General features: G+C 32.2%; 1 protein-coding gene across 3 annotated transcripts; it reads right to left on the reverse strand.

Moving 5' to 3' along the window:
- Positions 1–1,325: 1,325 nt before the first annotated feature.
- Positions 1,326–6,041, reverse strand: LOC21402401 (cyclin-A2-3). Of its 3 annotated transcripts, XR_002903446.1 has the most exons (13): positions 5,927–6,041; positions 4,666–4,998; positions 4,156–4,438; positions 3,619–3,764; positions 3,388–3,480; positions 3,067–3,200; positions 2,760–2,835; positions 2,415–2,491; positions 2,276–2,309; positions 2,030–2,179; positions 1,813–1,947; positions 1,610–1,717; positions 1,326–1,472 (listed from the first exon to the last, which is right to left on the reverse strand). XR_002903446.1 is itself a non-coding variant. In XM_010112005.2 (12 exons), exons 2-12 carry the CDS (start codon positions 4,936–4,938, stop codon positions 1,661–1,663), a joined length of 1,455 nt encoding a protein of 484 aa, XP_010110307.1. In that variant the 5' UTR covers positions 4,939–4,998; positions 5,927–6,041; the 3' UTR covers positions 1,326–1,660. The 3 variants fall into 3 exon arrangements, 2 of the variants coding, with proteins under 2 accessions (XP_010110307.1, XP_024030462.1); XM_010112005.2 differs by having other exon boundaries at positions 1,326–1,714; XM_024174694.1 differs by having other exon boundaries at positions 1,326–1,717.
- Between the last annotated feature and the right edge of the window lie 5,247 nt (positions 6,042–11,288).

The raw sequence follows: 11,288 nt of genomic DNA on the forward strand, positions 1-11,288 counted from the left end.
AAAATTTTACTATAAAACACTCTACTATAAGTATAATAAATTTCGAGCATACACTACTATTGTATAAAATACAATAATACTATGTCAAATGTCCAAATGAATCCAATAGTATTGCACTGTATAATTTAAATCTTACGGCCGTGACCAAAAAGCCTATATGCCTTATAGATAGAGCTGGTAATTTCTGACACGATACGATGAAACGGTACGAAAACGACACGAGATAAATGGATTTAGATTGCACGATTATTAATTGAGTCGTTAACGGACTGACACGAATAACACGAAAATAAATGGGTTGGATTCGTGCCAGCCCGCTTAACTCGTTTAGTTATACATGCCGTTAATGGGTCGACACGACATGACACAACTCCTCTGTTTATAACCCATGTACAAAAATAAAATTTTTTTAATAAATTAAAAAAGACATTCAACCTTATGATATTTATAAAAAGACATCTATGAATAGGTTAAAGCAACTGAAAACTAATTTTGGAGCGTAGTTGGGCATTCAACCTCAAAGAAGACATTTTTCTATATTTATTTTATGTTTTATGCACTTAAACATTCAAATATTTGGTTATGTTTTCAAACTTATTTAGATGCACTTGGTTATGTTTTCAAACTTCTTTAGATGTTTGGTAATTGGTATGTTTTGAAACATATATATAATAATCTAGTAGTATCATATGTGTGTGTGTGTGTGTGTGTGTTTAATATTTGGATATTTTTATGTGTGTTGGCTATTATGTTGAATTAGATGATTTATGTTTTTCTTATTATATGCTCACTAAATTTTAACTATAAGTGATATTAAGTAGTTAATTAATATTAATTTTAAATACAATATAAAATTTCACTATTTTTGCTAGTTGGGTTATAAACGTATTTTTTTGTATCAACCCGTCACGGCCTATTTAATAATCGTGTTTGTGTATCGTATCGTGTTAACCGTGTTATTAACGTTTCGTGTTCGTGTTTGAGTTTCTAACACGTTTATTAATCATGTCATGCTCGTATTTATTATAATCGTGTCGGTTCGAACACGACACACAAACACAAATTGTCAGTTATAGGTTATACCCATTGTAGAATTTCCTTGAACAATAAATAAAATCACTTAAACAACGTTTTCTTTTTAGGCTGTTTAGTAAACAATTGCTGTATGTGAGATTCAAGTGAATAATGTTACAAGAAATGAGAAAGAAAAAGGTTCCATAAGACAACTAGAATAGGAGATTGAGTAATAAAATAGTTCTGTTCTCTCTTGAGACTTTACAACTGAATAAAAACCAATTCTGATCAATAACCTGATCACGTTCTACTTTAAAATAAAATAAGGTAATTACCATTACGTGACAAATTTATACAATTTGTTTTGAAATTCAAACTTAGTGGCCATCCTTCGTTCAATTTTACAAAGACAAAAGGGCTGGAAGAACCAGGACACCAAAGGTCAGAAGCCTATAGTCCTATACCAGAGAGTTAAAAACCAATTGGGCACAAATGAATAGAAATCGAATAGAGACGGGATTAAAATTAGCGGTCAAATACAAGCTCGTCGTGTGAAAAAAACCATCCAGAGGAAACTTCCTTGTAAAAAGTATACCTATCGGTTAGCAGTCTTGCAAAAAGAATGTCCATAAGCCATCTCTTTTCTTCAAAAAAGTGTTTCCAGCAGCTTCACTGAAGACAATGCTGCGACCGATTTAAACTGCTACAGCAGTGATTGTCACATTAGAAACTCACAAAGATAAACAAATATGAAAACTTTAAAACAAACGAGTTTCATTTCTAGAAAACAGCAATTACCTTTTCTTGCCTATACTTCAAACGTATGACACCAAGCGGACAACCATTGGTGTTCAACTGCGAGTCTTGCAAGGCAACAACAGCCACTTTCAAATCTGCCGCCTTGTATGAGGTATAGTGTTCTAGCGTTGAGTTCTGATTGCAATGAAAGATAAAGTCACACTTCCACTACATGTTTGAAACTCGGAAAAGGAAAATAAAAGGAGAAACGACGAACCCATGGATGGCTAGTCTGATCTAACGTCCATCTAGCGAGAAATATGGCCGACGCGGCAATGACAGAAGGAAGGAAATTCAAGAAGTCATAGTCTACTAGTGTTAGTTCAGTCAAATAATTGGCCAAGCACTCCAGTTCAAGACTAGGACTCTGCAAAATTTGGTATTTAGACATGTAAGTTACTAACAAAGAGAGATTGGCATACGCTGCTACATGACCAGCAAGAACCTATAAAAGCACCATTACCGTATATGAAGCTTGAGCCGCTCGAAGAAATCTCCTGAAAAACAAGAAAGCATTTGGGATACATACATGTGGAAGAAGCATCAAATAGTTAGAAATTACATCTCAAGTAGATGCTGAAACGTCAAAATTGCTAAAGTACCTGAGAAAAGTTTTCGCCGTGGGTGCAAAGAGTTGAAAATTGAAACACTTCAACACTTCAATCTCCATTTTTAAGACCTGCAAATTCACTTAAACTCAGGAGTGCAAACAAAAGAAAATTTAATGGGACAAGAATACATTAAAAAAAAAGATCTTATGAATCGCTAAAGTAACAAACGCAGAAACAAAACATCTTTTGAGTGCATTTTAAGAAATTAGTTTCGAATTAGAGTGTTTGCTTGCATGCAGAAGCATCATGGATGGTAAAACAATAGGAAAAATACTCGAAAATCATTATTTTTTACACAGTCGCTCAAGCCTAGCATGAGAAGGGGATATGAAATACCTCCTCTCTTGTGTAGGTGTTGTCAGTGATGAAGCAAAATTCCTCTACACGTGGTGCACAAATTTCTTCATATTTCCTTCAAGCCAAAATCGAAAAACCGCACTCAAATTCAATGAAACAAGATTAAGATAGATATTCTTGAAGTTAAAACCAAGTCATTAAAAATTTTACTGTATTTTTCATTTGCTATTGTCACGGTTGTTTTCAGATCTGCATTTTAATCAAAAGCTATACGACTTCTTAAAGTTCAAAATTTCGAATCAGAAGTCATGCAGCAAATAACTTTGAAATAGATAAGAAAGCTTACGAGGAAATTAGCATGCAAGTGATGCCAATAAGTTGAAGCTTGCGTCTTTCAATGTAATTTTGAGAGAGAAACCGATCAATCAGATATACCGTGAGGTAAAGTGTATCCGGCACCAACTTATATTCCTCTGACACCTGAAACCAAGATTGTATTCATCATCTATTGTGTCGGTTAGGTATTTTGCATGATAAACTATATAAGAGAGAAATTAGAAACATGATAGAAATGACAAAACAACTTTATATGGTTACACCAACATACTGCTATACCGGATACGATGCATATTCAAATTAACCTAACAAATAAAAGAACTGTCCTAACCTCTACAAGCCAATCAACCAGAATCCCTCGCATACTTTGGGTGATATCTCGCTGTATCGTTTCCATAAAATTAGGAAACGGCCTTCGGGCAAGCTGTGGAAGAAGAACCAAGGGATTGAAAATCAAAATCAGGCTCTCATCAAGATAAACAGAGCACATAGAAGAATAAAGCTCATGATGAATATGATTAAGTCCGACTCTGAAAACAAGGAAAATATTGGTAGCACAAACCTCTGCAACACGCAAGTTGCTATAGATATCTGGGGCGTATGTAGAACACAAGTGAGGATCCTTGTGATCTGCATCAACATCAACAATGTCTGGACTTCTTGAAGTAATGATGTCCCCACAAGCATTACCTTTCTCTGCCTCAACAACTGAAACAAAAAATGTCACAACTCAATGAGGCAATATGGAACAGAAACAAAAATCATAAAAACCAAGAACCACCTCACGTTGTACATCCAGATCTCATACAGTGCATAAATAAATATATTAATGTCATATATACTCCCAAGGCCATGAGTCTTGCCAATAAAAGTTCAACCATACAATCATTTTATAATCCAATAAGATATTAGCCCTCTCTTTTTCAACATCATGCGCCAGTAATGACATGCTATTACTGATGTCAATCATGTTTCATTCTTTAATTTGTATCTTCCTTAAATTATGCTAAAGCTCGTGCACAGTCGTACAAGCAAGTCATGTTATCAGGGTTGTCATGTTTGTAAGTTGTAGGTAAGACAATTGGAGTGAGAACCTAACCTTTCTTTGAAGGACTTTGAAGTGCTGAAGTTATTTCAGAACTTTGACTTCCCAACTCAAACTCATGTTTTCCAAACCCCTTCGTGCTTGTTAACCAATGATGTAAGTTTTCTACCAAATGCACTGAAGATATGATCTCTTCAGATTTATGTTCTGGTTTTACTGCTTCTTTCACAGTCTTTTCTTTCAAATCAGCTTTAACAGAAGGGAACACTGTTACAACTGAAGAGGTCAATTTGGTCACCTTAGCCTGCTCCTTTTTAGCCGGCTTGCTGCTCTTAGCCTAGTAATTGTAAAAAAAATGTAAGGAAGCAAAAATCAGATTCTTTAGAAAAGGATGAAGGCTTTCATGAAACAAATACTGATATATCCTGTAATTTTGCAAATAATAAGACACCATGACACAGAAATCATCATCGAGGCAGTGATCATTTCGCTAATATAAAACCGATAGTTTTCTTTCATAAAAATAATTTTGCTAATATAACTTCCGAATAACGGATTATTTACCTGAATCTTAGTTGTGTTGAAGCAGCAAAAATTGGTCACGTCCTGAAGCACCACCCTCCTCTTACACTGGAGAAAGGCATTCCCAGCATTGCTGTTGTTCTCATCAGCGGCAGCTCTCTTGGGATTTATCTGCAAAGCCCTCCTCTTTTTGGGCTGGACAGGTGCTTTTACAGGTGGCATCTGCTGCGATGTGAGCAATGCCGATGCTCGAGAACGTGTTATTCGACCGGGAAGCTCCTGAACGTTAGCATTTACTAGATTTTCTTTTCCCATGTTTACAAAGGCTTGGAGAAGCAAGGAACCAAGAATCAAATTGTAAGAGGTTTATGAAACCTGCAAGAAATCAGGCCAAATGATTTCTAAAACAAGCTGACAATCGACAATCTGCTATAAAGATTTAGGTAAATAAATTAGATTCAAAAGCTTCAATCGAAGATATAGGTACCAAAAGGCATTCTACAGTACAAAAGGACACTGACTTAAAAGTGGCAGATCAAAGAACATTAAACGTCTATTACAGAGAAATTCTTGACACCAATTAGTTCCGTGATTCATGCATAATAAGCATCGACTTTAACATAAGAAAATACAAGAAAATAGCCCATTCAGATATTGAGGACTAAATTCAAATTCAAATAAAAAAAATAAAAAAAACCAACAACAACAACAATAACAACAACCACAATCGTTGCACTGAGAACAAATTTTGAATCTTTTTCACTTAAATCTTGCGTTACTTGACAGAGCTGGGACCAAAACAACGAGTACATTGGGTTCATAAGCTGAACTTCTTCCTTTGCACAAATTTCCCAGGTACAAGCTCCACGCTTTTTCAATTTTTGGACAAATTATCACGAAAAATCAACATCCCGACCAGTCTCCCCCCCTCCAAAAAAAAATCTTAAAAGAGAGAGAGAGAGAGAAAGATTCGAACATTTTAACAAAAATTCTCAAATGAACTTCAATTTAGTCTAGTTTTTTTTTTCCTTTCCTTGCGTCTGTATATATACATATACATATACATATATATATATATATATATATATATATATATTCTTTTATCAAGCTTGAAAGAACGCAAATGAGGATATTATATGTATGACCCAAAATCTTGAGGAAATTCACAAAATTTTCAAAGACCCAATCAACCCTAATCGATTACTGTCGCCGGAAAAACCACATATCAGTACCAAAATCCAGATCCCAAATATCACGAAAAATTTTCCATAAATATGTGGTATGAGATTGGTCGAAGATTGACCTGAGAAGCTCTTCTGAGTTCCAAGACCTCCATAGACAGAGATGAAAGCTCGGAGACAGAGAGAGGAACTCTGATGAGTGAGCGGTATGGTTGTGGAATTTGAAAACCTCGAGAGAGAGAGAGAGAAAATGGAGGCTTTAAAATTAAAGAATAAAGAAAAAAAAAAAGATATTTATTAAATTGGATTAAATTCTTTCAGTATGATTTTTTAATACGAAAAGATGGCTTGTTGACCGGTTGACTTAAAGAGTATGAGCGTACAGTTCATTCAGTGCTTGTTTTGCCTTTAATTTGATTTTGGATTTGGATTGTGATTTACGGTAAATCGCGCGTGGGAAACGGGTCTTTTGGACGTGCGATTACTATATTGCCCCTCAATTTATACGTTATAAAGTCTCTTTTTAGCTGATTTGTTTATCATTTGGGATATGAAGGTTGAGTTTTTCGTAATTACGGTGCTCAGGTTCGATTTGTTAGTGGATTAAGGGGGAAATATTAATTACGGTGCCCTGACGATTACACTTGTCGTTGGGCGACACGTGGCAACGGATAGATTGGGTTGATTTTTTCTTTTTTTTTTTCTCTGTTGATAAAATGTTTTTTTTTCTTGTTAACCTTAACCTCAATCTACATCCTTAAAAAAAAACAAAAAACAAAAAAACCCAAACCTACGGCGGGATCACATAAATTAAGGTTTATTGTATAAAGAATAAAGGATTTTTTTAATAGGTACTAAAAAATAATAGAAATTATATCAAATAGCATATTTTTAAAATTAAATTTTGTAAATAATAAATTTTAAAATTATTTAAAATAAATAACAGTTTACGATGTAAATGTGCTATTTACGATTGGTAAAAAATAATTTATGTGTTAAAAAAAATTTTTAGTAGTCGTAAAATGAAAAATTATGTTAAAAAAATATTTTTGCTCGTCGAAAATAAAATCTTTTTACTAGTCGTAAATAAAATATTTACGCAGTAAATTGTTATTTATTTTAAATAATTTTACAATATATTATTTATTTAATTTAGTTTATAAAGATGTTATTTACTAGAATCACTCGAAAATAAACTATCGAAAGATTCTAGGCTTGTTCTTTTGTACGACTTTAATTTTTATGAAAGAACACACTGTAGCAATATGACTTGAGTCATAAAAATGAACATACCCTCTATTTTTCAACCGTTAAACTTGTACAAAAAATTATTTATTTTACATTTAACGATCAAAAACTTGTCTAACTCGAAGAAAAACCGAAAGAATAAAAAGTTGTATTTAACTTCTTATGGTTTATGGGCACTGTTAATATTTTAAGCCTACAAAAAATCACTCTGGAATTTGTTTAAGAAGAATCTGAAATTTATATTAGTAAGTTGTCATAGATCCAAACTCCACAAATAAAATTGATGACGCTCAACTGTCTGTTAAAGTATATGAGATCATTCTTAGAACGTGTAATATCACGTGATCATCAACAAATTCGTGGTTTGATAAGAGTGGGGTTTTTTTTTTTTAAGATAAGAGTGGGGTTGACTTTTTTTTTTTTTTTTGAACGGGCCTATAATGCATTTTAAACAAAGATAAATATCCGATCTTCATTCTTTATCCATTTTACAAGTTTCATTTGACGTTCACTTCAGTGTTATATCAAGCAATACACTTTGTTATAAAACTGAATTCGTGCATAAGGCCCAAAGAACTTATTTTTTTGATGGAAAAAACCAAAAATACCACTAAAAATAATAAAAAAATATTATTTATGTCACACTCTTCAAAAGTAAACTATTGTAATTCAATTAATAAACAGAAAAAAAGTTATAATAGCACTTAATTGTTTAAAATAACACAAATAATAAGCTTGCAAAATTCATAACAAATTATGTACCTTTCTCTTTTTAATAGTCACAGAGGTTAGACTTGGACCAAGCAATATTGTATAGTACTTACATTACATATTATATATTCTCAACTAATAGTTTTGCCCAATGTATTATTAAATTTGCATTGGATTATGTAAAGTTTGTGTGCCCTCTAATTCTCTTGTAATTTATTACTAATAAATGCACATTATTAGTAAGGACTCTCGACCATAAAATATCATATAAAAACACATGTGGGGAAAAATTCTGAGCATCATAAAAAAAAAAAAAAGAAAAAAAAAAGAGTGACTAGTCTTACGATACGAAACTGCAGAAGAATTGGAGGGAGAAGCAAATTTGAAAGTTAAAAGAGGTTAGTTGTACCAACGGTGTGGACTGTGGAGTTGATTGCAATTAACATGTGATCTGGCAGCTTTTAATTTTTTTGGCAGACATTATTATCCTTCAGGATGAGCTGGACCCCACATGAAGGCAACAACTAATTACCATTAATTAATGATTAAGTCACTCAATTACTCTAATAATAATAATTAAGTCACCTAATGGTCTACCCTAGCCTTGTTGTGGACTCTCCCATTAGTCCCATGTTCTCCCCATAAGTCATTACCGAAGTTAAAGAAGCGGATCTGGTGATCTGATCTGTTTGAGCTTGAGTTTAAAATGGGATGACATAAAACGACATGAGATGGTGTCGTTTTGGTAATGGTGTGAAAGGAATCGTCCGGATTCCGGAATCAAGTCCACTCACCACTAAACGACACATAGTTGTTCCAAGGAATCTGTTATTGCTCCTTTTTTTTAAAAAAAAAAGTTGAAAAGGGCTGTTATTGCTCATTTGCTCCTCTAAATTTTTTTCAAAAATTCAAATGCCATGGAGTAGTTTTTACTTTTTAACGGAAAGCAGCCATTATTTCAGCTAACGTTCTCCTAGAGAGATGGGTAAATTACGTTTGGTTCATGGATTAAAATTATAAGATTAAAATTATTTTTAATTTATGTGTATTTTTTTATGAGATAAAATACTGTACCGAACCACAAACTATAATTCGAATCGGGGTACGAATCCCCCAACCAAACAACTATTTATGTTGGAACCAAGTTGGTCCAAAGTTGGGGCTCCTAGAAAGAAATCAACAGAGCTCAGGGTGTCAGGCCCAATTAAGAGGACGTTTGGTTGATGGATTCAGAATCATGATTCAGAATTATTTTTTATTTACGTGTATTTTTTGTGAGAGAAAATATTATAACGAGCCACGAACCATAATCTGAATCATGACACGAATCCTCCAACCAAACGTCCCCTAAGTCTCGATTAATAAGAAGCCAATTCCCTAAAAAAAAAAAAAAAAAAAAAAAAAAAAAAAAAAAAAAAGCAAGAAGCGAAGAAATCTAATTCCAAACAAAATTCTTCATAAAGGGAGGTTCGAATGTGCAAATTTTTCCTCACTAAATTTTGTTCAAATTTCTTGTTAGTTTGATGGAACTTTAAACTTTTTTATAATGAATTCTACCTAATGAAATGCATCGTGCATTTTATTGTGGGTCTGTTTAGTTCGCTAATTCGAGTTGAGATGTGATTTTATGTGAGAGTTTTTTACTGTAGCAAAAAAGTTAAATGTGACTGTTTCTAAGAGTTTTTTACCGTAGTAAAACTCGAATCGGCGAAATATACGAAGCCTGAATATTGATATTGCAAATTTTTCCTATGCTGATAAGAATTATCGGCATTAAAGTTGAGAATGCGATTATTCATATGATTACTTGCGAATTTGAATCAATAACTTAAACGATTTAGTGATAGTCGGATTTTTATTTCCTTCTAACATTATTGGGCATCAATAAGAATATAAGTCAAACTGTCAATTCCAAGCATTATTTTAAGGCATTTTTTCTGGTCCCCAACACTTTTATGATAGTCGTTTATTGTCTTATACTTAAAAAAATGAATTTTAATTTTTAAAATAATAACTGTTACGACTTAATATAAAAAAAGTACGTTAGTTTTTCATTCAGATACGATGGCACGTAGAGGACAAATCCTCCATTTTCAAACTGATAGACTATAGACAAGTCCTTATTTTAAATAAAGAAAATAAAGAATTAGTAAAAAGAATTTAAGTGAACATAGTTTTTTTAGTAGAGAAAAGATAAGTGATAGATTGATTTACAAATTCAAATCCTTTCAAGAATCTAATTTTAGTCTCTTCTAATAGAAAGGATTAGAGAAAAGAATCCTTTGAACTATGACATATGTAACACTTCAAAACGCAATATATGTTCTCATTAAGAAAGAAATATTAACAAAAACACTTTTTTGTTAGTAGTTTTAACGGAAATCACACTCGTTACTCATATAATGATTGTTGTTAAATAATCTAATCCATAATTGCTCATTTACCCTTCCATCTTGACGTATGTTTTTAAAAAACTTATTTTCTTTATACAATTAAAAAAAAACACAAAACAAGAAGACATTAACACACATGATTCGAATCATTTTCTCTAAGAGGGGAGGGCCTCTCCCTTAGCCACCGCCATCGCACTGGTCATTGGTAGTTTTTCTTGCTAGATTTTACAGTGTGTTTAGTAGAATGGAAAAGAAAGATAAAGAAAATAGATGAAGAATTTTATAAAGGAAAATGAAATTTTATGTTGTTTAGTATAGAGAAAATGAGAAATGAAGGAAAATAAAAATCTATGGGACCCACCAATTTTTAATCCTTCCAACTTTAGAAAAAAAAAAGAAGGCAAAAAATTTGACAAAAAAATGAGATGTAAAATAATAATTTTAACCTTCACCATTCATCATATTTTTATTTGTATTGGGGTATTATTGTAAAATGTCTTAAAATTGACATTTTCTTTTCACTTTTCTTTCTCTTCTACCAAACAATATGAGATAAAACTATTTTACTTCTTTCACCTAAGTATTTTACTCTCTTTCTTTCCCCTTTTCTATCCATCCTACCAAACATAGCATTAAGAAATTTTGATCCTTGGTGCCCATTTTTCAGGTTTCTAGTGTCGAATTTGTCGAATTCTTTCTACATCTAAAGGTTTCTCTTCGAGTGGGGTTTGTTTCTGTTGACCCTGTGTTGCTCTTGAAGTCTGTCTCGTGATTGGGTGGTTTTTTATTTTGTTGTTATCTTTTAAATATTATAGGGCCCGTTTATTTAATATATTCAAACTTAAATCAATAATTTTACTATAGTCTTTTCCTCTCATAAAAATTTTGAATATCGTCCGTTTATTTAATATATTCAAACTCAAATCAATGGGTGCGTTTGGAATTGGTTTCAAAACGTTTTTATTTTTATTTTGGAATCATTTCTGAAAATACATTTGGTAGTTTTATTCTGAGATTGTTTTCAGTTTAAAAATTTGGTGGTTTAATTTTTAAAAACATGTAATAATATTTAAATTAATAATATATTAAATAAATAATATTATTAAATATATTAAATAAACATTATATACAT

This window comes from Morus notabilis, unplaced genomic scaffold (genome assembly GCF_000414095.1).
Source record: "Morus notabilis unplaced genomic scaffold, ASM41409v2 Scaffold151, whole genome shotgun sequence".
Classification (NCBI taxonomy): domain Eukaryota; kingdom Viridiplantae; phylum Streptophyta; class Magnoliopsida; order Rosales; family Moraceae; genus Morus; species Morus notabilis.

Excerpts from the sequence above, each read along its gene's own strand:
- LOC21402401 (XM_024174694.1), bottom strand. The coding sequence starts at position 4,938 with ATGGGAAAAGAAAATCTAGTAAATGCTAACGTTCAGGAGCTTCCCGGT. Across the intron at positions 3,201-3,387 it reads TGGTTGATTGGCTTGTAGAG|GTGTCAGAGGAATATAAGTT; the intron begins GTTAGGACAGTT and ends TCTTGGTTTCAG. Across the intron at positions 1,948-2,029 it reads ATCAGACTAGCCATCCATGG|AACTCAACGCTAGAACACTA; the intron begins GTTCGTCGTTTC and ends CATTGCAATCAG.